Source organism: Oreochromis niloticus, linkage group LG6, assembly GCF_001858045.2.
Source record: "Oreochromis niloticus isolate F11D_XX linkage group LG6, O_niloticus_UMD_NMBU, whole genome shotgun sequence".
Lineage (NCBI taxonomy): Eukaryota > Metazoa > Chordata > Actinopteri > Cichliformes > Cichlidae > Oreochromis > Oreochromis niloticus.
This window is the reverse complement of record NC_031971.2, coordinates 38,547,842-38,573,367: the sequence shown is the minus strand read 5'-3', so window position 1 is coordinate 38,573,367 and position 25,526 is coordinate 38,547,842. Positions and strand designations below refer to the sequence as shown.

Here is a 25,526-nt window from a genome sequence, read left to right as displayed (position 1 = left end):
GGTTATATTTATTATGTCCTGATGTAGAAAGCCTGCTGTTTACTGCACCCGTGAGACGTGTTAACAGGAAACGTTACAGTTTTATCTCAAACACTGATGTTAACTCATTTCTCCTGCTGTGGTCACACTCCATGGCTTCATGTCGTCTCCTGTCTCACTGCTGGTCTTAAACATGATCAAACATTTAAATACGATGTGTACAGTTAAATTAAACTAGCTTTAGGCAGTTTCTACGGTGGCCCTGAGAGGCCAAACGGACTGCAACTTCAGAAAACACTTGCAAAAAGAAAAATGCTGCAAAAAGAAAAACGCTGCACTGCAACTTCAAGAAAAACGCTGCACTGCAACTTCAGAAAACACCTGCAAAAAGAAAAATGCTGCAAAAAGAAAAGCGCTGCAAAAGCACACAAAGCACAACGGAAATAGGAAAAGACACAACGGAAATAGGAAAAGACACAACGGAAACAGGAAACAACACAACGGAAATGTTCCTGGGGAGACAATAAACCGACGGACCAGTTGCACGAACCAAAACATGCTAGCCAGTGCGCTGGGACTGCGAGACACTTCAAAGAAGTGGAGGAGAGGTAAATGTGTTTTAATCTCATGATTCTAATAATACTACAGATATCTGGAATATACATTCAAAGATAATTCTAACAAAGATAATGTTTAATGTAGCCTTAGAAATTAAGCTTTTTTAAACTCGAGAACAAATACTAATAAGTCAAAGTCATTAAGGAGTGTTGCAGTCAATGTGTTCAGGTTTTAATTTGGCATTGTGTCTTCATCAGGCAATGTATTGTCCATATTGTGGAATCCAGCTAGTGGGGCAAATTGGAGTTTTTTGTGGGTCCTGTGGAACTAACATTCAAGTTTTAGCACCTTTTATAGAGAATGGTAAGCACTTCACTTTCCGAAGTTCTAGTATTTATTGCTCACCTTTTAATTGCTTCATAACGACTGATATACACCACAGTAGCTTCAGTAGTGCGTGTTAAACTGTTTTTTTTTTTGGGGGGGGGGGGGATTATTATTCATGTGCCATTCCAAAAGTACTATATTCATTTCCTTATTCTAAGGTTTTTGTATTGTTAAAGACTCTGTATGCAAAGATAAATCAGAATTCTAAAAACGCAAAGGCATGAACTGGTAGGTACTAAGAACTGTATTCTGGTTTAAGCCTACCACCGGTTCTATGGCATATTTTTAAAAAATTGTTTATGACTTGTCTATAGCAATAGGGCATATGTACACAGTGACGAAATTCTTCTAACTTCTCTAATTTTGCTCATTTTGAGTTGTCAGCATAGAGGTCTAAGTCCTGAATCCTGGTCCATGTTCTTTGAGCTTTCGCTGGCCTTTATTTAAGCACACATCAAGAAGATTAAATACTTGAGTCATGTTTATTGAGAGTTGTTTCAGATGTGGTATTTTTTTAAAAACACTTATTAAGTGCATTTGTGGATTCCTGCGGTCGTAATTATCTTTTCACGTTTTCTCTTCAACCTTAGGCCCAGTCTCAGTCACAGACATCATCAATAAGTATTTCTCTGAGGGCCATACATATGAAGTGATCCTGGACTTTCTTGAAAACAAGCATAATATTTGTATGAGTCTGAGAACATTAAAGAGGAGGCTAAAAGATGCTGGAATGACTAGAAGGACTGACTTTACTCCCACTGACATTGTCATTTCTACTGTTACACAAGAACTGAGAGGCTCAGGTCAGCTTCTGGGTTACAGATCCATGTGTCAGACACTGCGACAAAAGTATAATCTGACAGTTAAAAGAAATGATGTAATGCACATACTCTCAAGACTAGATCCATATGGTGTTAAGCGTCGCTGTAAACGCCGGTTTGTTCGAAGAGGATATTTTTCAGAAGGACCAAATCAAGTGTGGCATGTGGATGGATATGATAAGCTGAAACCCTTTGGTGTTGCTATTAGTGCATGTGTCGATGGATTTTCAAGGAAAGTTATGTGGCTCAACTGTGGCAGCTCAAATAATGAACCAGGTGTTATTGCAAAATATTATATGGAGTGCGTGACACGGTTTGGTCAACTTCCAGCATGCCTTCGTACAGACTGTGGCACAGAAAATGGCACAATGGCAGCCATTCACTGTGCTTTAAGATCAGACCATGGAGATGAACTTGCAGGAGCCCACAGTCATATGTATGGCACCTCAACTACAAATCAACGGATTGAAAGTTGGTGGTCTTTGTTCAGAAAGCAAAGGTACATGGCTTTTAAAATATATTCTGAAACTAAAATTGAATGGTTCTGAAGGTGTTTCGTGGTCAGCGATATACTTTTTTTTGTGGGTGGGGTTTTATACTCAAATATTAAATTACAGTCACAAACACACAAACAAAAACATAGTCACCTACACATTTTAATCATGTGATGCAAGACTGCTTCAAAAACTATAATAAATGGTTTGGTATACCAGTGACATTTGTTTGTATTAAAACGACACACTCAGAAAGAAAATCCGACTCACACATTCCACAAAAGTCCTAAAAAAGGCACTATGAAAAACAACAAACAAACTGACATTCAACATTTTAATAAATTATTATAAATCCTATAGGCAATGGCATCAGTAAAGATTGATCTATTTAAAAATGAGTAAAATTTATTCAATTTTGTGTGCCTACGTAGTACCAAACTAACATCTAGATCAAATAGTTTACCCGTAGGGAGTCATATAAATAAAAGAACAAGGGATTCTTCAAATTTGAGAACTGTAATAGGAGTAATATAAGAACACTGATCCAACATGACAGAAATCCATTTGTTATAGGAGGTCATTCGTTTCAGACATTTCTTCGACGTTGTGTGCCAAAAAAAAAAATACTGATGTTTTCACTAGCTTTTGGATTTCTGTGTGGTATCTAACAAGTGATAACAGCTTCAGTGTTCATGTAGAAACAAAATAGTACATTTATATGGACAGACCTGTATATTACAACTTTTCTTAAGTTCAGCCGCCAAATGCAGGAATAACTGAAGGATTAATCATTTTGTTAAATTTTGTTATTTGTGGGAAGTTGCTTTTTTTTTCCTGCAGTGCATTGATGAAACACTTCAGAACATGTGAATAAGCTTTTCTTTGAACGAAATTGCGCACAGTTCAATATTCTTAAGATTACAACTTTTTTTAAAGTGGACAATTACAGTTAATTACTTGTGTTATTAAATTTTATATGCCTTGTCATTCCACCATTAGAACTCAGTTCTGGATTGAACTCTTCAGTGACCTGAGGGAGAGGCATCTTTTCAACGGCAGTCATGAACATAAATGCCTTCTACGATATGTCTTCCTCAATGTCTTGCAAAAAGAGCTTGACGAGTAGAGATCTCTGGAACACTCACACCATCCGACCTGTGCGCCAATCTTGTTGTCCATCTGGTAAACCAGAAGCCATGTATCACCTACCTCATAGGTATGTATTTAGTCCATGTATTTTATTTCATAGTTTTACTAAAATTTTTCTTCCTCAGTATAGTGTATTGTATGTGCAGGATACCTGTCCAGCTTGCTGTTATTCCACCTTTTGTTCATTTATATAATTGTTCAGGAACAGTCCATCCCTTATGTGCACTCTTTCTTTCTTGACCTAACCACTTGAGTTAAGTAAGCAGTATGTCATTTAGGTTTAACAATTTACACTAACTGTTACTCACTTTAGCAATTGAATAGTGTGTTTTTTGTTTTCACCTTCTTGCTGAATAAAAATTAAAGCTGCCACTTGTGTTTTGCCATTAGTTCTGTTCTCTGACTTCATGCACATACGTTTTATTTTTATATTTTTTTTCCCCCCAAAAAACAAAAAAAACATGTTACACAATCATATTTTAACTTTGGATCACATCTTGGCTAAAAACGACAAATGTAGATATATGCATAATTAAGATTCTTTAAAATCACAATTTCCAGAACTGACTTTTAATTATAAGATTGACTTTGCGCTTTTGGTGTAACCTTGAAGGATAGTACCTGGAGAAGTGACTGAATTTGTTCATTTTTCTGACTGACCTAAGGTATGGTGGAAGAGAGTGTGGATTCCAAGTGCCTCAAGAAATCCTGCACCAGTTTGATGACATTCTACCTGCTCAGTACAGTCTATGTGGGGACGACAATCTCCAGGTTCATTTCACAAACTTGGAAAGACAGAGTGAGCTCCCTCGACCAGTCAACTGGACTACTGCAGTTGAAAATTATATAACACTCAAAAATATGACTGGACTTTAGAAGTCAATGTAAAATCATCTGCTAGATGTGGGTACAATTACCACTGACACTAATTGTCACAAACCAACATTAATGAGCATTTAGGTAAAAAAAAAATAGTACCATAGTTTTTATATAAATAGTTTCACTACCGTCAACTTTACAGTGTGTACGCTTTCTACCTGAAGAAATCAAAAGACCATACTGTACAAAATAACTTGTTCCTTTTAATTAGGTACTGTAACAAACACGTTGATTAATTTGGAGATCTGTTTTACAAACAAAGGTTTACAAAAGCATTCTGCAATACCTGTAATTATGTGGGGGGGGTTTTTAACTCAAAGAACAACTTGCATATCTTACAAAAAATGGAATCAAGGTGTTTGATTAAATAAAGCCTTTTAACTGAATTTATCAGATTTTTTCCCTGTGTTATTATACTAGCGTGTCTCAGTACATTAGAATACTTCAGAAATGTTTTATTTTGTTACTTTCGCAATTTCTTAACACAGTGAAATATGTCTAACTTTTTCAATTGTCCCACTATGATATTATGCTTTTGAAATTCCAAAACCTGATTGAACTTTCTGCGATGCATTAAACTTTATGTGATTTACAGAAATTATTATAAATTATTAGAAACAAAATTTTCAGATTTTCAAATCACAAACTTCAAATGTTTGCTAAAACCATAAACGTGGCTTAAAAGCAAAAGGACTTGGACCTTAGGGAAGCCCAAACCCAGGAGAGTTCTGGATGCCATAATCCATGGCTTCTTGGAAGTCCTCATAACTGTGTAACACTGGGATCTTGATAGTATTTGCACAGACATCTGCTACAGGGAAGCGTGAAGTGGTCTGGAAAAGAAGCCGTGGCTTTGGCTGAATTGCTGCAGGAGGAATTTCCCTCAGTCCAGTTGCAAACATAAGAATGTCTTCAAGAGACAGACTTCCATTTCTCTCTGAAAATGTAAAGAGAATAAAAGTTATTTCTAATGATATTAAACAGGAAAAAGTGGCCATTACACTTTGCTGACATAAATGTACTCATTTCAACATTTCCAACCAAATTTAATACCTTCTACAGAAAGCAGATAGTCTTGCCAGTAGCTTATTACTCTTGTCTCGACGCCTAGAGCTGCCAGGTGGACCAAATTGCACATGAAAGATGTTCTCCAGAAGATCAGCTGTCAGCCTGGTCTCAGTGTAGCACATGAATGAGAAGAAGAGTGAAGGATGCTGTTCCAGGGCGTTTAGAAAATCCAGTGTTGTTAGACCCTCTGAAACTAGAAAACAGTCTAATTTTTAATAAAATGTTTAATGTTATTTGTGCAAGAAAGCAAAACTTCACATCCGAAACTACTGTGTTAAGAAAGTAACCAACATTCTTATCTAGCTAAGATACTCATCCTGCTACAAAAAAGAAGTCCTCCTGAAAAAGGTCTTGCATTTAGAATATATTTTTTCCGTCCTTTAAATTTCACGGGAATAAAAAAAACTAACAATTTATTCTTCTGAAAAGATTTTGTTAAATGGGCACATAATAGTCTGAATTCTATACCTTTGGATGGAAAGATAGTTTCGGTAGATGAAGTACCACTGAATGTAATCCGCTACTACCTTCTTCTTATCCTCCAGTGTCCTCATGAATCGATAGCATCCTGCTGTCTGGAGCATGCTTGAGTGTTTTTCTGAGATTACTCGGAGCTCACTTAGAGATGTTGCATTCTTTATCTAAAGAGAAAAATATATATTACACACACACACACATACACATGCACAAGTGACATCCTTCGCATGCTGTCTATTAATGTGCAATTTAACACAGTCTTGGATTACACAATCAGTAATCATTTCAGGCATCAGTTACCAAGATTATGTTAAGTGGATAACTAAAACTAAAAATTTGCATTTATTGGCGTTTGTCATAATCATAACATCACAAATTTACCTCTAGTAGAGCCTTCTTGATTTCTTCATCTGTTATATCATCAATTGGTGCCTCGAATGTCTTGTCTTTTCCAACAAGGTACATAAAGAAGTTTGGAGATAAACAACATGGCCCTGGACCACCATGGACAATGGAAACTGCAATCATTCTTCCAATGTAGAAATATTCATTTTCATCTGCAGCTAAAGATAAAGACAATTCATTATAATAAAGTAATTTTGACCATGGAAAAAATGTGAAAAAAATAGATACCTTTACTATGAAATGTGAGATATTTGGCATAGTCTTTTCCTTCGAATATTCTTCTCGTCCTTATGGCTTCCATCAAAAGGGTGAGAAATTCTCGAGTAGGCCCACCTGTGTCTATTGCCTCTTCAGCCAGCCCCACGTCATCAGAGAATTTCACCATCATGCCAGAGTTGGGACTATATGAAGACCTTCTGAAGCCTCGGTAGGCACCATCCCAGACATTGGCTCTGTTAATGTTGAATCTGCTACAGGAGGTTTTGTTGATCTTCAGAGCCAGATTTGAGATGACATCTGCAGCCGTCAATCCATCAGGTTCATCACTGTAGAATGAGTCAGTGAAAAGCAACAAAATATTTACACTATTTACACTTTATGTATTTTTTTTGTTTAATATCTTTTAAGTAACTTTTCTTGCTTTATCAATTGGCCTTTTTCTGTTAATTAATTTGAAAAAGCAAAATAGTAATATGAAGAACAATCATCAGCAACCAAATAATTTTAAGAATCTTTTTTTTCTGAATACAATCATCAGCAGAATAACTTCACAGGAACAGTTAAGCTATGTTTGCTCCTGTAAAAGGTTAGGATCAAAAATAGCAGCAGTACCCAGCACTATTTATAGTAAAGAAATATTTGATAAATAGGTTAACTGCAAGTCACACACTATGGGTTTATTGTTCTTATTCAAGATATGAAAGTTACCAGTTTTCCTTTTGCAACTCCTCTCCCTCAGCATCTGAAGAACTGCTGTCAATAACGACAGGTGCATAGATATTGGTATAGATACTGTGAAAGAAGAGTAAAAACAGAAGATTAAAATACATTTTATGTAATAGTAATTCTGGCTCTACATTTGGCTGGGTTGGGTCTGAAGTACTTCACAGTGACTGAATTTGCTCAAGTTATGGATTAGATAGAGAGCCTCTAGAATTAAAAAAACAACAACAACAACAACAACAAAACGGTTTCACTGAGCTTATTACTTTATAATTATTTACAAAATATATCATTTTATATTTTTAAAATTTTAGAATCACAATCAGAATCATAATGCTTCATTGATCCCTAGGGGAAATCATGTAATTTTATAATGTCAGACTAACTTGTAACTTGTAGTATGTTCTCCTGATGTGGATGCCATTTGAGATTCTGTACCACACTGAACCTTCAGCATAAACACAAACACAATACCATAACAACTGCAGATATAATGGCATGCAAATGAAACTTAACAATTAAATATGCAACATTGTTATACAAAAGAGTATTATGTACTTGCACATCAGATGTTTGGGATATTGAAGGTGACCTATAAAATATAGATCCAATGATAAAAAGAAAATGTTATAAAACATAACATGCTATTGTGGCCATCGAATACTAACATTAAAGTGTTAAGAACATTAGATGTTTATATACCTGCCACAGAGGCCAGATCAATGTGCTAGAAGGTAGCCAACTTACCGACGTATAGGCTCTGGTGTACTGCTTTCTGGACTTGACCAAAGCTGTCAGATAAAATCATCAAACACCAAACTCGTTGATTATGGCTGCTCAGATTCTTACCACTATATATACACAACGATAGAATGATATTAGTCTTATATTCAGACATTGAATGCATTATGCCGGAACTGAGAGCACTAACATCTCGAACTAATGAATCCTTGAGATTTACATACCACTGTGTCAGAGAGGGGTGACGTAACGGGTGGTACCCTAACGATAACTTCATCATCCTCCTCATCTTCTGAAGCACTAACATCTGTGGGAACGTATGAAATACTTTGGTTAAAATCTTCAACACAGTAATCACAAGATTCTTTAACAATATGACTATAAAAAAGAATTAATGGCAATTCTATTTAACTCACATTCTGACAAAAAGTCCTCAAGTGTGCAGACAAATAGTGTAATTCTTTGGTAAGACTTGCCAACGGCCTCTTTGTAGAGTTCAATCGTAAAGGGTGTGTCAGTTCCTGGAATATTTTTTATTTGAGAGCCATCAGGGTAGAGCAGGATGTATTCTACATCTTTCATATCTTGGTTGAAATCTTTCAGTTTTTTAATGGCAGCACCCAACAGCCTCTCAGATGACCAGCTTGGGTCAACATGTAATGGTAGTGATTTCCCTCTTATGGGTCTCATGCCAGTCTTTTGTTTGTTCATGATCCCAACAGAAATCTAGATTACATTTTAGGAAAAAAAAGTGGTCACATATTAGAAAAGTGTTGTCAGACAACAGATTAACATTTAAAAAACTTTTTATTTATACCTTCACTGTTTTCATTGATTTCTTTTTGGATTTTGAGAACATCCTCCTTTCTGCCTCTTTACCTTCACGGTACTTGAAGAACTGCTGAACAACTGTCTTGGCTGAACAGGAAAAAAGGGTGAAAGACAGAGAGACTCTTTATTGGTCTATCGTTGTTTATAATTCAAAAGCAAACATGAAAAAGTAATTATTCAAAAAACTTATGAACATAATGCACAAAAAAATCTACGTCTTCCCCACAGTCACATCCAGCAGAAAAATGTCTTTGCTTTCAGAAATGCAGATTTATTAGTCACATGACACCTGATGTCTATAATTTTCCTTTTTTTTTTTTTTTTTTTCATTTATGACACTATCTGTAAATTACAAACACCTGAACAAATCTTGCCCTTGTAAGTTTTTTTCCGTATAGAACGAGTTACAATAGCAGGAAGTTCAGAAAAAATTACCTCTTGAGTGTTCTTGTTCTGTGGAAGCATCTTTAGCTGGTACAAAACTTATGTCTTTTCCACAGGAACAGCAAAATTTTGTCAAGTTCTCAAACTGGAATCCACAGAATGGACAATACATCTTAACCTGAAAAACATGAGTTGTATGATTTTAGCAAAATATATATATATATATATATATACACATATATACATATATATATATATATACATATATATCTATATATATATATGTATCCGCAGCTCCGAACTGTTGTAAAGGGACCTCTGGCTAATACGTCGGGTTCAGTGTCTGGCTCGCACCTGTAACTAGCTTTACAGTTTTGGTCAACTTTGCTAGCGAGAGACAGAGAGAGGCGTTGAAAGCCTGCTCCAACCGAACTTATTGTTTCGGAGGAAAACACGAACACAGTGTACAGTCGAGTCTAAACAGTGTACTTACATCTGGACTCGTCAGGCACTGTTTTTGGCTGCAGTGGTTATTATTATATTTACATGCTTCCATCTCCCTTTTCTGCTACGTGAGAACTCATACTTTTCCACTTTCCTTTTTCTCCCTCCCTCGCTCACAGAAACTTAAAGTGTATGGCAGTCCATTCTCCCTGCAGCACAGACTACACTGCCCATGAGGGCACATTCTTTATCGCTATGCCTGTAACACTCTGCCTATTGCCTTCATATTAAATAATTTTTTGAACAATAATTATTGAACATATTTTGTCATGTCATTTTACTGCCGCAAGTATAGAGGTGGCATGGGCCGCGAAACTGAGACACAGGGATTAGAGCCTCTTAATGCGTGTTTTGTTTGGGTTTCCACCAGAGTGGAATTAAAAAAAAAAAAATAGAGAGGGCATAACCTAACATACGAAATAGGAAAAGAATGATGTGTAATCTATTTATTTCAACAAAGTAACTGTATTCTGAATACCACCTATCTGTATATCTGTAGTATTATTAGAATCATGAGATTAAAACACATTTACCTCTCCTCCACTTCTTTGAAGTGTCTCGCAGTCCCAGCGCACTGGCTAGCATGTTTTGGTTCGTGCAACTGGTCCGTCGGGTTATTGTCTCCCCAGGAACATTTCCGTTGTGTCTTTTCCTATTTCCGTTGTGTCTTTTCCTATTTCCGTTGTGCTTTGTGTGCTTTTGCAGCGTTTTTCTTTTTGCAGCGTTTTTCTTTTTGCAGCATTTTTCTTTTTGCAGGTGTTTTCTGAAGTTGCAGTGCAGCGTTTTTCTTGAAGTTGCAGTGCAGCGTTTTTCTTTTTGCAGCGTTTTCCTTTTTGCAGCATTTTTCTTTTTGCAGGTGTTTTCTGAAGTTGCAGTGCAGCGTTTTTCTTGAAGTTGCAGTGCAGCGTTTTTCTTTTTGCAGCGTTTTCCTTTTTGCAGCATTTTTCTTTTTGCAAGTGTTTTCTGAAGTTGCAGTCCGTTTGGCCTCTCAGGGCCACCGTAAGTTTCAATCCAAACACTGCTTTCAGCAGCTGATTGTTTAAATATTAACTTGTGTGTAATCTTCATACTTTTCATACCAGCTCTGTGCCTGTTGTGACCTGAGGCTCACACACTGCTGCAGGAACAATGAATGGCTTCAGTCTGGGTGTGACGGCGAGCCCGGCTGATGGTGAGCCCACGGTGCACATAATGACATGTGACTGAGGAGCTGTGAGAAATCCCCCATGATGTCCACTCCAGTTTTTAAAGCACTGGTTTCAATCAGCCGCTTACTTTTATAAACAGGCAGAGTTTACAGAGCAGCCGTGACTGATCTGATCAGGTCACATCACACAAAGTGTAGATAAATGTGTCATTAGGAGCCAAGTTCATATCAGATGCAGATTATCAGCTGAATAATGAGCCACACACGAGCTGCTGACTCCAGATTGAAGCGGGTTTAACCAACGGACAGAGCACAGCTCCCTCTGTGTGACACTGAGCCTCTGTCAGTGGGTCAATCAGACAATCAGTGTGGATAAAAGTGTTTTAACCAGCTTGGACATCACTCTGTTGTAACACATGAATCAGAGATGATGACTTTTTTTAGTCTGCACATTTACACGACTGCATGTAAACCGGGTGTGGCGAGATTCTAAGATATTTCCTATCATACACACTACAGTCCAAGCATAAGCACACTGACCTGTTTTATCTGAATCTCATCACACTGAGCGACATCGAGAGGCACACCTTGGCTGAAGTAGACCCAGGTGTAAATTCCTTTGGTGTTTACCTGATATGATATGAGCTTATCTTAACGGCTGTATAAGAGAAACAATTAGAGTCAAACACCTGTCTAACAGCACATGTTACAAGTTTGTCTGTGATGAAGTGCCTGAAGATGATTGTAAATGTGTGTTTCTCTGTTCTCTGTCGGCTTCTTGTATCTGAGGTAGATTTCCGATTGGCACGAGGAAAAGAGGAAGACTTAGGAAGTCTTAAAAGCTTCCTGAGAGTGAAAGCTGCTGGATCGTAAAGGCTGAGTCAGCTTCAGACGATTACTGTGTGCAGCACGCTGACATGCTGTGTGTCAGTGAATGACAGCCATCAAAAAGAGTCTGACTTTATGGCTCAGCCGCTCAGTTTGTAACAGGACAAAGATTAAAATATAAGAGCGCATTATTCACGGAGACTCTGCTGTTTAGGAATCGGCCTCCTCTCTTTTCCTTCTTTCTTAAACCTGGATGTTTGCAGTGTGTAATCAGGCTGTCACTGAACACCAACCAGTAACTGCTGAAGTTGTGGACTGTGGAAACTGATCACTGAGCACCGCTGAGTAAACTGGTGCTGCTGGAGTGATGATGTAATGCTGTATGCTGAGCGTCTTTATCACAGTAACACTCAGGAACACCAACAGGAAAGTCGTTTAAATAACGGAGCTTCTCCAAACACAGTGAGCTGTGGCTTCGTCTTCATGGTGACTCACTGTGACTGGAATATCTGGATATGTCAAACATGTGTGCAGCAGATAGGAAATCCTCAGAGTCATTTCCAGCTTTTAACCTGCCTAAAAGCAAAAGGTCACCTACCCATATACTGCAGACAGGAAGTTCAGCTGTGACTGAGTAACACTTTGTGCGTGCTGAGTGTGCTACATGTCTGAGTCACAGCACACTTTCTTTTGTGCCTGATTGTTTGTCTGAACAGTGCAAATACTTTGTTTGTCTCCAGGTGGTTTCTTGTTCCTGCTGCTGTTCAGGAATAAGTACATGAATCTCTGTGTTACGCAAAACATGCTCGGGGTATTTCAGACTGTCAGACCAACGCTGCAGCAGTACAGCAGGGAGACACTCCATCACTGCAGTAAGCACAGTCCTGAGTTTAGACTGTAAATCATGGCAGACGCCACCCGCAAAGCGTTTTGTAACCAGACCATGTGACTGAGACGTATCACAGAGTTTAAATAATAAATTCTAAAGAAACAAAAGCAAATGAAACAGAGTTTATGCTTCTGATCCTCTGAGTTTTAATAGAGTTTATAGTTTTAATAAACTCTGAACTATTACATTATGTCCACAGCCACCGCCCCCCTCCTGAGTGTGCAGCCACGTTTGCCTGATCAGGTCACACACACACACACACTCTTCATCATCACTTATCTTCCACAGCAGGAATCACATTTCTCCTGGAGATTATCAGCACAGTTAACAGCTACAATAGAGACGAGTGACGATAAAAACTGGTGAAACTTCTAAAAGGTGAAATGTGTTTGATGACAAAGAGCTGCTCTTTTCATCACTCGTGGTTAAACAAGCTCATGTTCTTATGAACTGACTGACACAAAGAGCCACACCGAGTCAAACCTCCAACTGTGCAACACGTTTTACTGCATCAGCCACCAGCTGCACATTAACTGTGTTGTTAATAAATTAATTAATAGAATATGTGATATTTACTGTATATGTAAAATAAACATTTCTGTGTAAATATTAATATAAATTCACACAATAGGAGTGTATAATCACAGCCATCAGATAATAAGCCGAGTAAGTGTGTTAGTATAACAGATGAGTTTATCAGTGAGTGGGCAGGGCAGCGTTGTTATGTAGTCAGGCAGGTTTTACTGGGTGGAGAAGATTTCAAGATTTTTCTTCTGGTTGTGTTTTGTATTGTATGTTCAATATATTGTACATAGTTTATTTCAACAGGTTCATGGGTTTTTGGACAAATGACAGAAAGGAGAAGAAGTAGCAGTAATATATTTCCCAGCATGCCCTGCTGCTGTTTTTGTAGTAAAGGCAGAAACATTTCCAGCCAAAATCCAGTTCATACAGATAAATGCAGACTCTCTAACAGGACCATGACTTAAACAAACAACGGGACTCTTATAATCTGTCCGAGTCATTAAACATAGTAAACTGTGATGTGAAGCATAACAATCATACCAAGTGAGCCACTGGGACCACTGGGACCACTGGGAGCACTGGGACCAGAGGAATTTCCCTGATAAACTGCTGAAATGCAGCAACAGCACCTTTCATCAAATCAGTCGCTGACAGGAAGCTGATGTAACAATGATGGTGTGGAGTCCTCAGCAAAAGACTTCCACAGAAGGACAAACATGCCCCTCCCAGAGACAAGTGAGGGCAGGGTGGGGTGTACCTTAAATGGCATGCCTCAGGTCAGTGTCGTTGGTGCTGCTGGTCTGAAGACTCTGAACAGCTCGTGCTGTGATGCGCTGCTGTGTGTTCGTGTGTGCTGTGCTGTGTGAGTAACTCTTCTTCATGATGCTTTTTTAAACTGAAGCCTGTAAACTTTCACACAGTTAAACCCAGGTCTGTTTTTGGACAGTAGTGAGCATGAGTCTGGATGTGTAACAGCTGACAGCAGGGACACATTAACTCAAAGGTCTCACAGGTTTCTCTTTACAGCCTCTGTTCTTCATTTCTAATGTGAAACACTGATAAACAACGACGCTGGAGTCTCTGTATGTATAAGATGATTTGGCAGCAGAGCAGAGAGATCAGATTGAGGAATGTATTCAGCTGTTTGTTTAGTTATTGTTCATTTCTATTCATAAAGAGGAAACATGCTAACAAACCACCGTATGACTCATTCAGCCGCGTATTTTAGATGTTTTGTTCTCTGGTGTCTCCTCGGTCACTGTGTGCGCTACAAACAATTAAATGTTCACAACTGAACCACCAACAATCCTTTTCTCAACAGTCTGTTTACACAGTGATAACATAACGGAGAGAACACTGTCTCTGAACACAGGTGCTAACGTGTTAGCATGAGTGTGTGACAACATCTATTCATACCTTTACATGTAACTCTGTGTTTTTGCATATGTGGTAGTTTTCACACGTGTTTAGTAATTTATTTGTTTTTGCTGGGTTGGTGTGGCCTGACTGAGGAGAAAGTTTTATATTTAGAAACCATCACATCCTCTTAATTATTGCAGTCTTTTCAGAAACCCACGGGTCCTTCAACACTGCTAACGTGTTCAGGAAGAACCTAAAGCTGCTCTGACTCTTCTAGCTCCCTTCCCCTTTCTTTCCTGTGATCTTTTCCACACTGTGTTGTGCTGGCCTGGTCTATGGGCCTCATCATGGCCTTTCAGAAGTGTGGATATTATGCAGATCAAGGGCACAACTTCACAAATGTGTGCTTGCATAAAGCAGAGACAGCAGAGAGGGTACTGAGCGCCTTATTCTGCCAAAGATGGCGACGTACTGTTGATGAGTCATGCTGCTCGTGTTGCCCTGCATTCCTCTCGCCTGCTGTCCTGTGGAGGAAGTCAGCCGTCTGCAGCTTTACACACATTTCAAACAGCAAAAAACGGATCAACAGATTTCTGTCTTTAGCCCAGAAAATCATTACATCATGCATAACAGGTGAGTTTAGCAGCAGGCACACGTGTGTGTGGGGTACTCTGATAAGTGTGTTTACCAGGAAGTTTATTTAAATCCTCAGAAAGACAGGAGAGAGGAGGGCAGCAGCCAATGTCCAAACATATCAGAAGCTGTTTTCTTCTTTATTTATTCTTCTGTTTTCTCAGAGGAATAAATAAAAGAACCATCAGCAGGCTGATGAGGAAGTGTTTTGGTTTCCTAGTTTGCAGGTATTCCCCCCTCATGGCAGCTGTTGTATGTGACCTCTGACTTTGATGATGTATTTTTATCTCCTTTGCTTCCTTTAACGAAAATCTGCTAAATTGTTAAACTTTGAAACAGTGAAGGTGTGAGAGATGCTGGAGAGACTGATGCACGTCTGACAGTCTGTGAACATTGGACTGCAGTGCTTCCTTATCGTCCTTTAGTTACTTTAGTAATGCATGTGTTCCTGATTCATGTTTCCTGTTGAACACCTCAAAGTGTTTTAATATCTATGCTTTAATGTCCTTCTAAATATGTAAAACTTTGCTTAAACATGATCCTGATTTGTCTTTGGACTTTGGACCGACAGGAACCAAAAGGACCGAATGGATCCATCTCCATTATCCATGGCTCACTGTGAAAGTGTCCTGCATGCTGAAATGTTTAAATTTGCTCCTTCAGAAATAATAAGAACAGCTGTAGATAAGAAAAAGTCTCTTTTATTGGTTCTTTGGGTGCAGAGTGCTTTGGGACGGTTATGATGAGTCTGCCTCAGAATTTGTTATGCACTCAAATCGTTTACACAAGTTTACACATTGTTTTGGGGGGGTTTCCACAACACTGCATTTCCCCCCGAGGTCCACAGAGCCGTTGAAAAAGCTCTGGAGGTCCCTGTGTGAGCACGTAAACCTGTCACACAAATTTCACCCAACTCGCACAGTTTTCCTTCGTGGTGACGAAAGAAGCCGCTGGCACGTGAAACCTTTACCCTTCCAGGACCTGAAGCTCAGTAAAGCACCCCTCTGACAGCCAAACCTATCTGTTCTCTGATTGGACTCTAAGGAGCTTGAAGATGTTTCACCTTCAGAGGTGAAACATCTTCAAGCAACTTATAGAAGTCCAGACGCGTTTCTGTCCAAGCTCCTTAGACTACGATGACCTGATGACTGAGAACCTTCACACCTCTGACTGGATTGTTAAATTTGGGATTGATGTGACATTGATCAATCGGCTAAAAGGAAAAAATGGGGGCAGTATCCGTACTTGCAAGTTGAAACTCACACACAGCCAGGGAAGTTGAGCGCAGAGTTTTATACGTAGTTTTTTCTTTGTATCTGTAACCAGACATTAACAAAAAACATTTGTGTAAACTTGTCAGCTCTTTCTTTTTCTGCAGTGTGTGCTGTGACTGATTACTGGTGTAGTTTATTTAATTTTTCCCTCCATAAGAGACGTTTTCCACACAATCTGTATCTGCAAAGTTACCAGTGAGGGGCCTGTATGCACCCCCCACACACATCCCACACTAGCAAAATGCAGACTGTGTCGCAGTTTGTTCCCCTGACACACACACAAAATTAAAGTCTGTCAATAAATTGATGATGGAAAAATAACCTTGTGGTTTCCATAGAAACTGTGTTGTTTGAATAGCACAGCATGAATTTCAGTGGAGTATCTTCCAAACTCTGGTTTGAGTTCACTGACACAGGTGGAGCTGAGTAATAACACCACCACTCTTCTCTGTGTCCCGCTCTGTCTCTCATAGTGGCCGTGTGTCGAGCTCATGGACAGAGTGATGTTAAACCAGTGGTGGGGAAGGTTGGAGGGGATGTACGAATGGACATTGGAGCCACCGAGGTAGACAGAGACGCTTACATTGTCTGGTCTTATGGTCCGAACAAAAACGTCATCATCAGCTATGATAATGGAACATGTGAGACTAAACTATCAGAAAAGTTCCAGCTGGATGCAAACGGATCTCTGATGATTCGATCCCTCACTGCCAACGACAGCGGACTCTACGAGGGTCAGATCATCAGTAAAAATGGGTCATCTCAAAAATTTAACCTGACTGTTGTGGGTGAGTATAGCAAGCAGAGAATAACCCCATGCAATAGTAAATCATACCAATCTGTGACGCTCAGAGGCTTTTAATGAAATAATATATCATATAAATAATTCAACAAATAAATACAGAGACTTGTAATGCTTGGATGTTTCAGACCATAACAATGAGAGGATATCTATGCAGCAGGAAGTTAACACGCGTGTGACGGACACACGTACATGTGAGTGTGTTTCGTTACAGCTCACACTGTAACTCTGCACATAATAAAAGTACAGGCTGGTCTCAGTCACGTCTCTGCTGTTCCTCAAAACTTCTTCTTACTGTCTCAGGGACAGAGCCGGATCCCAACACACCGACTGCTCCACAGGTCAGGAACCACTGGATACCCTGTGGACTGTTTGGATTGGCTGCTCTTCTTCTCTGCACTGTGCTGGTGGTTAAAAACCGGGAACCAATCACATGTCAGTATGAGCAGTAAATGTGTTTTACACTGTGGTGTCCTCCTAAGAGCAGCTATAGATGACATCACACGCTAGGAGAAATTATGATTCACATACACACTGAAGTACTCTGATTACACTGATTAACATGGGTATTGACTCACATTAGTAGCATCTAACTGTCATTAAGCTCTTTAACACATGATCCAGAGTCACCAGCAGCATTTCATGTCTTCTCTTCTTCACAGGAAAGTGTCGGACGGTCGCTCAGTCCTGGAAGATCTGGAAGAGGAAGATTCCTGAAGAGGAAACACAAGTTTAATCACGATTGAGGTGGAAAACTTTAATGAAGATGTCCAGCACGCTGCCCTGTTAAAGACATACAGATGCTGAGCTCCATTCAGAGGCATTATTTGTGACCTTTGTGTAAATTATAGGAGAGACTTTGACTTTTTCCCTTTAATAGATACTTATGGAAATCTCAGAGGATCTCCTCATCTAACAAGCAGCGGCTGGTTTTTAACGTTTTCTTCATCAGGACACAGATTTTGGAAATCAGTCTGATAACTAAAAAATATACAAACTAAAGGTCATCTGAGGTCACAGGCATAATTCAAAACACTGGCACAAGCAGCCTGTGATGGCTAACTCAAAGGGAACTGACTGGAGTTCATGACCTCTGCCCCTGGTAACTTTCACACCTTTGACTAAGTTGTTTGGGTTAAATAAGTTTTACATTTGGCATGTTTTATTTGATTAATCTATTTATTTTAATAAATAGGACGAACGTCTGTAGATCAGCCTGGAAGTTAGCATCACTCACTTCCTCTGTGGTTAGCTGTAGCTCAGGAGGTACAGCAGCAGTACTGCTAATGGGAGGCTTTATCATACTGACACGTTCAGTTCAGTGAGAAAAGCTCGACATGCATGTTGTGTAAATAGTATTTTGTAATGTCAGAGGCAAAACTAGCTAAGCTTAAGCTTAGGAAGTTAGCCGCTATGTAGGATAGCTTGGAATACGTTAGCATTAGCAATATATCTGTGAAGGTTCTCAGTCATCCAGGTCGCCGTAGTCTAAGGAGCTCAGAGAGAAAAGCGTCTGGACTACTTTAAGTTTTCTTGAAGACGTTTCACCTCTCAGGAGTGAAAGAAGCCATTTATGTCCACTGTGAACGGCCATCTTTGAACAGAGGGCGGGGCTTACGACACTTACGGCTAGGTTTCACAGCGGGTTCACCTGAAACCTTGGCTGATTGTGACCACACCCATTTTCGCAGCTTGAGGACACTCCCATAGGCCTTAAAATCTGGGACTTTCCACCAGTTGCTCTTAGAAGTGAAGAAATTTCTCAGATGAAACATCTTCAAGAAACTGGAGTCCAGACTCAAAGTCCAGACGCTTTCTCCTTAGGTTAGCATTAGCAGCATTAGCCAGCTGTAATGCCATCTAGAAGCTCACCCAAACCAAACAGTAATTTATTTCAAACATTTAACCAAAAACCTGCTGATGAAAAAACTGATCTGTGTTTTAAATTGAAATCATTTATATCCATTCTTTTGATCTGCTTCTTTTGTTTTATATTTTAGTTTGTTAAAATTAAGAGTTCAACAAACTAAATAAACACGCTGTTCACACTGTGGTCTTTCTCTTGGTGCAGTTCACTGATTCAAATTTTCAAATGCTATAAAAATGTTGCAGCAGGTTAAGCCTCGTCAGTTTGTGCTGGCACAGCTTCACAGACTGAAGATGGAACGAGAACGACTTTAAAATTTGTTGTTAATATTTTGAAGTCACCAGCACATTTACTGTTATACGATTAAGCTCAGAAGATGAAGCGTGGAAGTACTGACCTTGTTTGATTCTTTGATTCCTTGTTTGATTGAAGTGACAAAAACATTAGCGTCTGCTGTTCACTGCGCAGGAACAAAACTTCTTTTTACAACGAAAAAAACCAAGCAGAGAGCACGCTGCCACGGGAGTGTGACATTTACAGAGAAACCCCAGAATCCTGGACACTGACATGACTCTGTGGCACCGGGCAAACCACAAAGTGGACATGTTCTACTTTTCCTTGTTCCCTGACACATACTGTGTTCCAGCATTATTAGATAGTTTCTAATATATATATATATATATATATATATATATATATATATATATGTGCACAAAAAAACAAAGACAGTGCAACACCAGACAGAACGACACAGACACACAACTGTGCAATAGAAAAGTGGCTGTATAGAGTGCTTTGAGTACTCCAGGAGAGTAGAAAAGCATTTACCAGTCCATTTACCAAAAGTGCAACAGTGTTCAGGAGTTTTACAGTTTGGGGAAGAAACTGTTCTCCAGTCTGGCAGTGAGGGCCCGAATGCTCCGGTACCTGCAGCAGGGTGAAGAGTGTGTGAGGGGGGTGTGGGGAACTCAAGCTCCACCTGCAGTTTCTGTCTGGGTGGAAGGAAGCTGAACTGGAAAGCAGGAAGTAGTGAAAGAGTGCTGTGTCTGTTATTGTTGAAGCAGGAGCTCTATGAGCTGTGTGAGTGATTCAGAGAACAAGGAGCAGCTATTTACTCCTCAGGGCTCATTTAATGGTCTATTAGGAGAAACTGGGACTGTTCAATAAGCTGAGCTCATTTAACTATTGTAGTATTCATTTGATCTCTTTCTGAACTGCTCCTGGTAAGAGTCCATATTGCAGGTACAGTAAAAACACCAGAGTATTATTCTTTAATCAACATTCCCAAAAACAACTGAATAAAATGTGCATTTGTTTGTAAAATTACAAAGACTGAAATTCATACAAAGTGCAATTTTACTTGTAGTTTAATTACTTCATTTCCTTCCTTTGTCTGTCATTCCCAAACTATTAGACCTGCGTTTGATTCTCGATAAAGCATGAAGTTCCATCCATCCATTATCTTCCACTTATCCGGGGCCAGGTCACAGCGGCAGCAGCCTCAGCAGAGAATCCCAGACCTCCTTCTCCCCCGCCAAATCCTCCATCCTTTCTGGGGGAATACCCCGGAAATGCCCCAGAAATGCCCCAGGCCTAGAAATGTGTCTTCGATCCAGGGCAGACCCAGACAGCAGCAGGGTGTATTTTCTTATTTGTAGTTCTCAGCCTCTGTTCCTCTCTGTGATTTCTTTCATTCAACCTTTGATGCTTTCTTTTATTTTAGTTATCAAACATGTTTTTTAAGAAAAGAAGCTGTCTTGTGTGTTTTGAGTCACTATCACTGACTGACTCTGTATCTCAGTAAGCAACAGAACACAGGAACGCTGAATGGACCCTTGGAGAAGAGCCCTGAGTTTTCTCCATATGCAGACATGCACAGAGGGCTGCAGTGAGAGAGGGTGGGGGTCGAGCTCATAGTTTTCATGTCCACGTGGTTTTCAGGCTCTTTGTCACTTAAATGTCATCATCAGATCAGATCTGCAGCAGTTCACACGGACTGATTTGCAGCTGTGAGTACAGCGACTGGAGGTCTGTTTGAGGTTCATCATTGGCACAAAAGCACAGTCTGTATGTTAGTGCTGTATGAACAAATCCTGTGCACCAGCAGAGCTGCTTTTTTCCATTTATGGACACGGCTATGTCCTGATGCAGTAATGAACTACCTTTTTATGTCTCACCAACTAACACACGTGCGAACAAAAGGACAAGCACACCACTACACCCTCCCAACACCACTGTGGCCTCATCAGGGGGAAAACAAACACAGCGGAAGCAGCCACGCCCTGCAGAAGTATGCACCCAGGAGCAGCATCGCACAACTAAAAGGCTGATTAATGTCCCCATGCACCATTTTCATGGCTCACATATTTGCTAATTACAGCAGATGGAAAGATTACCATGAAGTCATCTGTGAAAATACACAGATCAGGAACACCCTTTGACAGCTACTCTTACTCCTGTTAAAGACCTGAGTGTTTCAGTGAGTTCAGCTGAGACGTTGCAGATGTCGACTTTGATCAGAGCCTCGTGTGAAATGCTTACACAGCAGATTCAGGAAGGACAGACACCCAGAGAGGCGTCTGCATGAAGCCGTGGCCTGCAGCACGTGTCCTGCTGATGTCTGAGCTTTAGTCCTGTACATGACACAACATTCACAACTGAGACGTTCAGGTGAACACGATGGTTCTTCATCGTTTTCTCTCTGATCATCATCATCATCAGCACATGTGAGAATGCTGTGAGTCTTTTTATTCAGATGTTTGTGAATGAGGGATTTTTAAATATGTTTTAACATTGAGACAAACACTGAAAGTTACTTTAAACTATTATTCACCATTTACATATCTTCAGAATAACATGTGGTGGTTAGCAGAGGCCATGACTGAGGAGGCACTTCCTCTGTGGAAGTGTGTGTGTAACAACACTGTTATTACACTACATGTTATGTTATTACACCTGTACACACTGGCATATTAACACCACAAGTGCGTTAGCAAGCTGACCTTCGTTATCTCGGAGAAGTTGTTCTTCCTGAAGCACAGCTCAGGTCACACTCAGAAGAAGACAGAACAGGTCAGTTGTAGTTGATCTGTGTCTTTTGTTGCCTTGAAACGTAGATGCTAACAGGAAGAGGAGGATGGTCAAGCTGAGGCTTGAAGTTTTTAAATTACAATGGCAAACACGAGGCTTCAGTGAGATCACTAATGGGTCAACATGCTTTGTGGGTCCATATATCACCCCACCCAGTTCAGCTGCACAAACAGACATGTGGCATTATTTTGTCAGAGACATTCTTGGCCTGCTTGTGTTATATTTCCACCTTTAGTGTTTCCTGCTAAGTGTCTTTATCAGGGAATTTGCAGCCAAATTTCAGCCTGGATCACACAACACACACCTGGGGCTGAGGGCGAGCCTGTGATGTGCTTCCTGTTTTTCTGTATTTGGTGGTTATTTGCAATATTTGGCTCCTGCGAGTGACGACTCGCTGAAATGCTGTTTGAATGTGACACCTAAATATGATGAGAAATGTGCTCATTCAGGCCAAGCAGCATTACAGTCTGAACCCTGATATTACCAGGTGCAGTGCTGTCAGCATGTGTGTGTGATTGGCTGGAACACCTCAAAGAAGAACTAAATCTATTAGTGCATTAAAAACAGCTTCAATTCAATTCAATCTTATTTATATAGCGCCAAATCACAATAAAAGTCACCTCAAGGCGCTTTATATTGTACAGCTGTGACCATAAAAACACGGAGAGCTTTTCCTGACCAAGGACCCACATTCCTCATCCTTCCCCTGAAACTGTCAGTGTCACGGTCTGGGTGGAGAGTGTGGTGGTGTTGCACAGATGTGGCTTTTATGTGCAGTCCACAAATTTTCAATAGGGGTGTGGAGATCATTGCGTATTTGGGATCACTGTCCTGTTAGAGCTGTGGATCTGAAGTGAAGTCGAAAAACTGTGATAACAAAGAGTCTGAGATGCATTTACACAAACACACACAGGAAACTGTGAGGGGGACTGCCCCCCTTTGTTCCTCTGATACTGATGCTGGTCTGACTCACTTCTTCCACCAGCAGGGTCTCTTTTAGCCCCGCCCTCCTGTCACTCTCCTGCTCTCACCCTTAAACATCCTTAAACACTACTGATCTTATGTTAATGGGTCTACTGGGAGAACTGGATTTCTGTCCTGTTTTGGGTTCAGTAGGTGAACTGTTTCACAGCCACAGACCAACAAATAATAATCACAGACAGGTTTATGAAATATTACATAAAATTTATTGCTACCATTTTGACTGGATTGAAGAAGAAAACATTTCTCCACCCTCTTTACCTGTGTACCTTCAGACAGGTGTGCACACTCCATATGAAAGCTGGCAGGTTTTAAAGCTCAGATCAGGGCACATTTCACAAACTCTGTACAAACTCACTGTATTCAGTGAGAAATGTTTTTTAAATAAATCCAATAACATCACATAAGTTCATTTGGATAGTGTCATAGTCAGTAGCATATCAGCACCGTCAGTCAAACATGGGAATGATTTGAAACAAGCTGTGACATAACTGTGGAGTACAAATACATTTCTCTTTATTGGCTCCTTCATTTGGTCTCAGCAGGACGTTGGTGCGATGTGAGGGAGGCTGAGGTGATCTTTGGACCAGAGGTTTGCAGACATCAGAGGTCACTGTGGGAACAAAAAGAAAACAGCTGCATTTTGATTTCACAGAGAGATCTGTGCCACGTTCAGTCAGCTGTAACTGTAGGTTTGCTCGTTTTGCCTTTTTACACCACTGCACATGGTTTAAAAAGAAGTGGTTAAAAAGTGCCGACTCAGCTTTAATTCAAATGTGAGGGGTGGCTCAAGACTTTTGCACATTACTAGCATAAAGAAGTAAGTGTATCCACAGCAGCCCAGTGTCAGATTATTCTGGCTATTTGGATCATTTTGACCTGAGAATCTTTAAAGTTTGCTCAAAGCTCCCTAATGAGAAACACTTCATATGTAACTGTCTTATAGACGTGTAGCTTCCTTTCATTCATTTCTGATGAAGTCGTTTCTTCAGTTTTCAGGATTCTGCTGCTTAAACCAGACTAAATATCACTCTGAGCTTCATCATATACGTCACAGCTCCAGCAGGTGACTTCCTCCTACTGACCTTCAGCTGCCGACCAGCACACAGCAGACAGCAGCAGCTACGACGAGCCCCCAGAGGCTCCTGGGGTCAGCAGCAGAGTTAAAGGGAGGTCCAGCCTCTGAAACAACAGAGGAGGAGACAAAGTTAGCAGCTGGGACATCGAGGAGCGCAAAAAGAGCCGTATGTGGCGTAACACAGCGTATTCTAACACTCACCCACAACAGTCACGTTATAATCAAAGTTGTGGCTTTTGTTTCCTTTTAACATCTCCCCTCTGAAAACGGCGCTCTTCCTGACGTTGAAAATAGTAAGGCAGCCAGACGACCGGTCAAGCTGGAGTCGTCCAGCATATTCCTCTGGGACTCTGGTGATTTCTCCCCCATCACAGAGGAGGAGTGTCTGGTCAGAACCATAAATCCAGAGGATATCGTCACCATTGAGCCCAGTGAGCCCGGTCTGTAGAGTGACCGAGTCTCCAGGCCTCACCGTCAGATTCTGGATATTGTGACTCATTACGTCTCTCAGAAGAGTGAGAGCTGAAAAGAAAGAGAGGAAGGAGGAGATGAGGGGAGGTCACAGGATTATTATTTGCATATTGAAGCGATTTTCCACTGCTGTGCTGCGGTGCACTAGTGTGGTGTGAGAGATCATCACGTGTGCTGTAGGACATTATTTAATTTCACTTCACTGGTAAAAAAAAAAAAAAAAGTATAATTTATCATTACTACAGATAATCTGAGCATCTGTGCTTTCAAAGCAGTGACTGGTAGAGTACCTGTCAGTGAGTGACAGTAGGTGGAGCCTGTGTGCGACAGGTGGAGATGTACAGCAGTTTGGGGGGAAAAGTACAGAGTCTGGACTGGGAACTGGAAAAAATGATAATCGATGAGCTCACTGCTGGTGAGGGTAACAAACAAAAGGCAAAAGCGGTGGGCTCGAGTCAATGCAGCAAACGTTATCTTTCGCTTGGATTTACTTCCACTGGAGACCCGACTGCACCGACTCCGGTATGTTCAGTGTTTGTGAAAAGCTCTCAAACAGCGCAAGAGTCCCAACCAAACTGAAACATCCGTCACGCGTGAACACGCTGACAAACGGATAATGAGAAGAAACACAGGGTTTGGAGCAACTTCGAACAGACGCTGGTTTAAAGCTAAGCTTTGTTGATGAACCTCTGGACAGTTTAGGATTTAATGACATTTAAAACTTTAATGTGTTTGACAAAACATCCGCTGAGCTCAAGCTTCTGTTTCTACTTTACAGCCAGTGCAAGCCGCACACGTGACTCATAGGCGAATTAAAGTTAAGGTGCGGCAGGTACCTTACCGTTAACGGGCTCTGAACCCGCTCCCGGTGGCTCAGAGCCTGCTGGGCTCCTATATCTAACATTTCCCCTTTCTGCAGTACCAGCGCAGGGAGGCTGTGGTTTAATACAAAAATGGTTTCTT

General features: G+C 40.3%; 1 protein-coding gene and 1 long non-coding RNA gene across 8 annotated transcripts; one reads left to right on the top strand and one right to left on the bottom strand.

Annotated features, from left to right (window-relative positions):
- Nucleotides 1–405: 405 nt before the first annotated feature.
- LOC106097052 (uncharacterized) lies at nt 406–4,509 on the top strand. Of its 3 annotated transcripts, XR_002062280.2 has the most exons (5): nt 406–587; nt 795–900; nt 1,515–2,244; nt 3,239–3,455; nt 4,054–4,509. It is a non-coding gene; the product is annotated as an uncharacterized LOC106097052 (long non-coding RNA). The 3 variants fall into 3 exon arrangements; XR_003220574.1 differs by lacking the exon at nt 3,239–3,455; XR_003220575.1 differs by lacking the exons at nt 795–900; nt 3,239–3,455.
- Nucleotides 4,451–10,299, bottom strand: LOC106097720 (uncharacterized). Of its 5 annotated transcripts, none has more exons than XM_019359434.2 (14): nt 10,153–10,299; nt 9,167–9,293; nt 8,718–8,818; nt 8,317–8,626; nt 8,125–8,207; nt 7,907–7,950; nt 7,718–7,751; nt 7,546–7,607; nt 7,145–7,228; nt 6,446–6,762; nt 6,194–6,375; nt 5,804–5,976; nt 5,321–5,528; nt 4,451–5,204 (listed from the first exon to the last, which is right to left on the bottom strand). In XM_019359434.2, exons 2-13 carry the CDS (start codon nt 9,285–9,287, stop codon nt 5,444–5,446), a joined length of 1,596 nt encoding a protein of 531 aa, XP_019214979.1. In that variant the 5' UTR covers nt 9,288–9,293; nt 10,153–10,299; the 3' UTR covers nt 4,451–5,204; nt 5,321–5,443. The 5 variants fall into 5 exon arrangements, with proteins under 5 accessions (XP_019214979.1, XP_025764059.1, XP_025764058.1 ...); XM_025908274.1 differs by having other exon boundaries at nt 5,863–5,976; XM_025908273.1 differs by having other exon boundaries at nt 6,194–6,306.
- Nucleotides 10,300–25,526: the final 15,227 nt, after the last annotated feature.

Coding starts and splice junctions, on each gene's coding strand:
- LOC106097720 (XM_019359434.2), bottom strand. CDS start 9,287: ATGTATTGTCCATTCTGTGGATTCCAGTTTGAGAACTTGACAAAATTT. Junction 7,752..7,906: donor ACACCAGAGCCTATACGTCG/GTAAGTTGGCTA, acceptor TATATTTTATAG/GTCACCTTCAATATCCCAAA. Junction 7,608..7,717: donor CCCAAACATCTGATGTGCAA/GTACATAATACT, acceptor TTTATGCTGAAG/GTTCAGTGTGGTACAGAATC.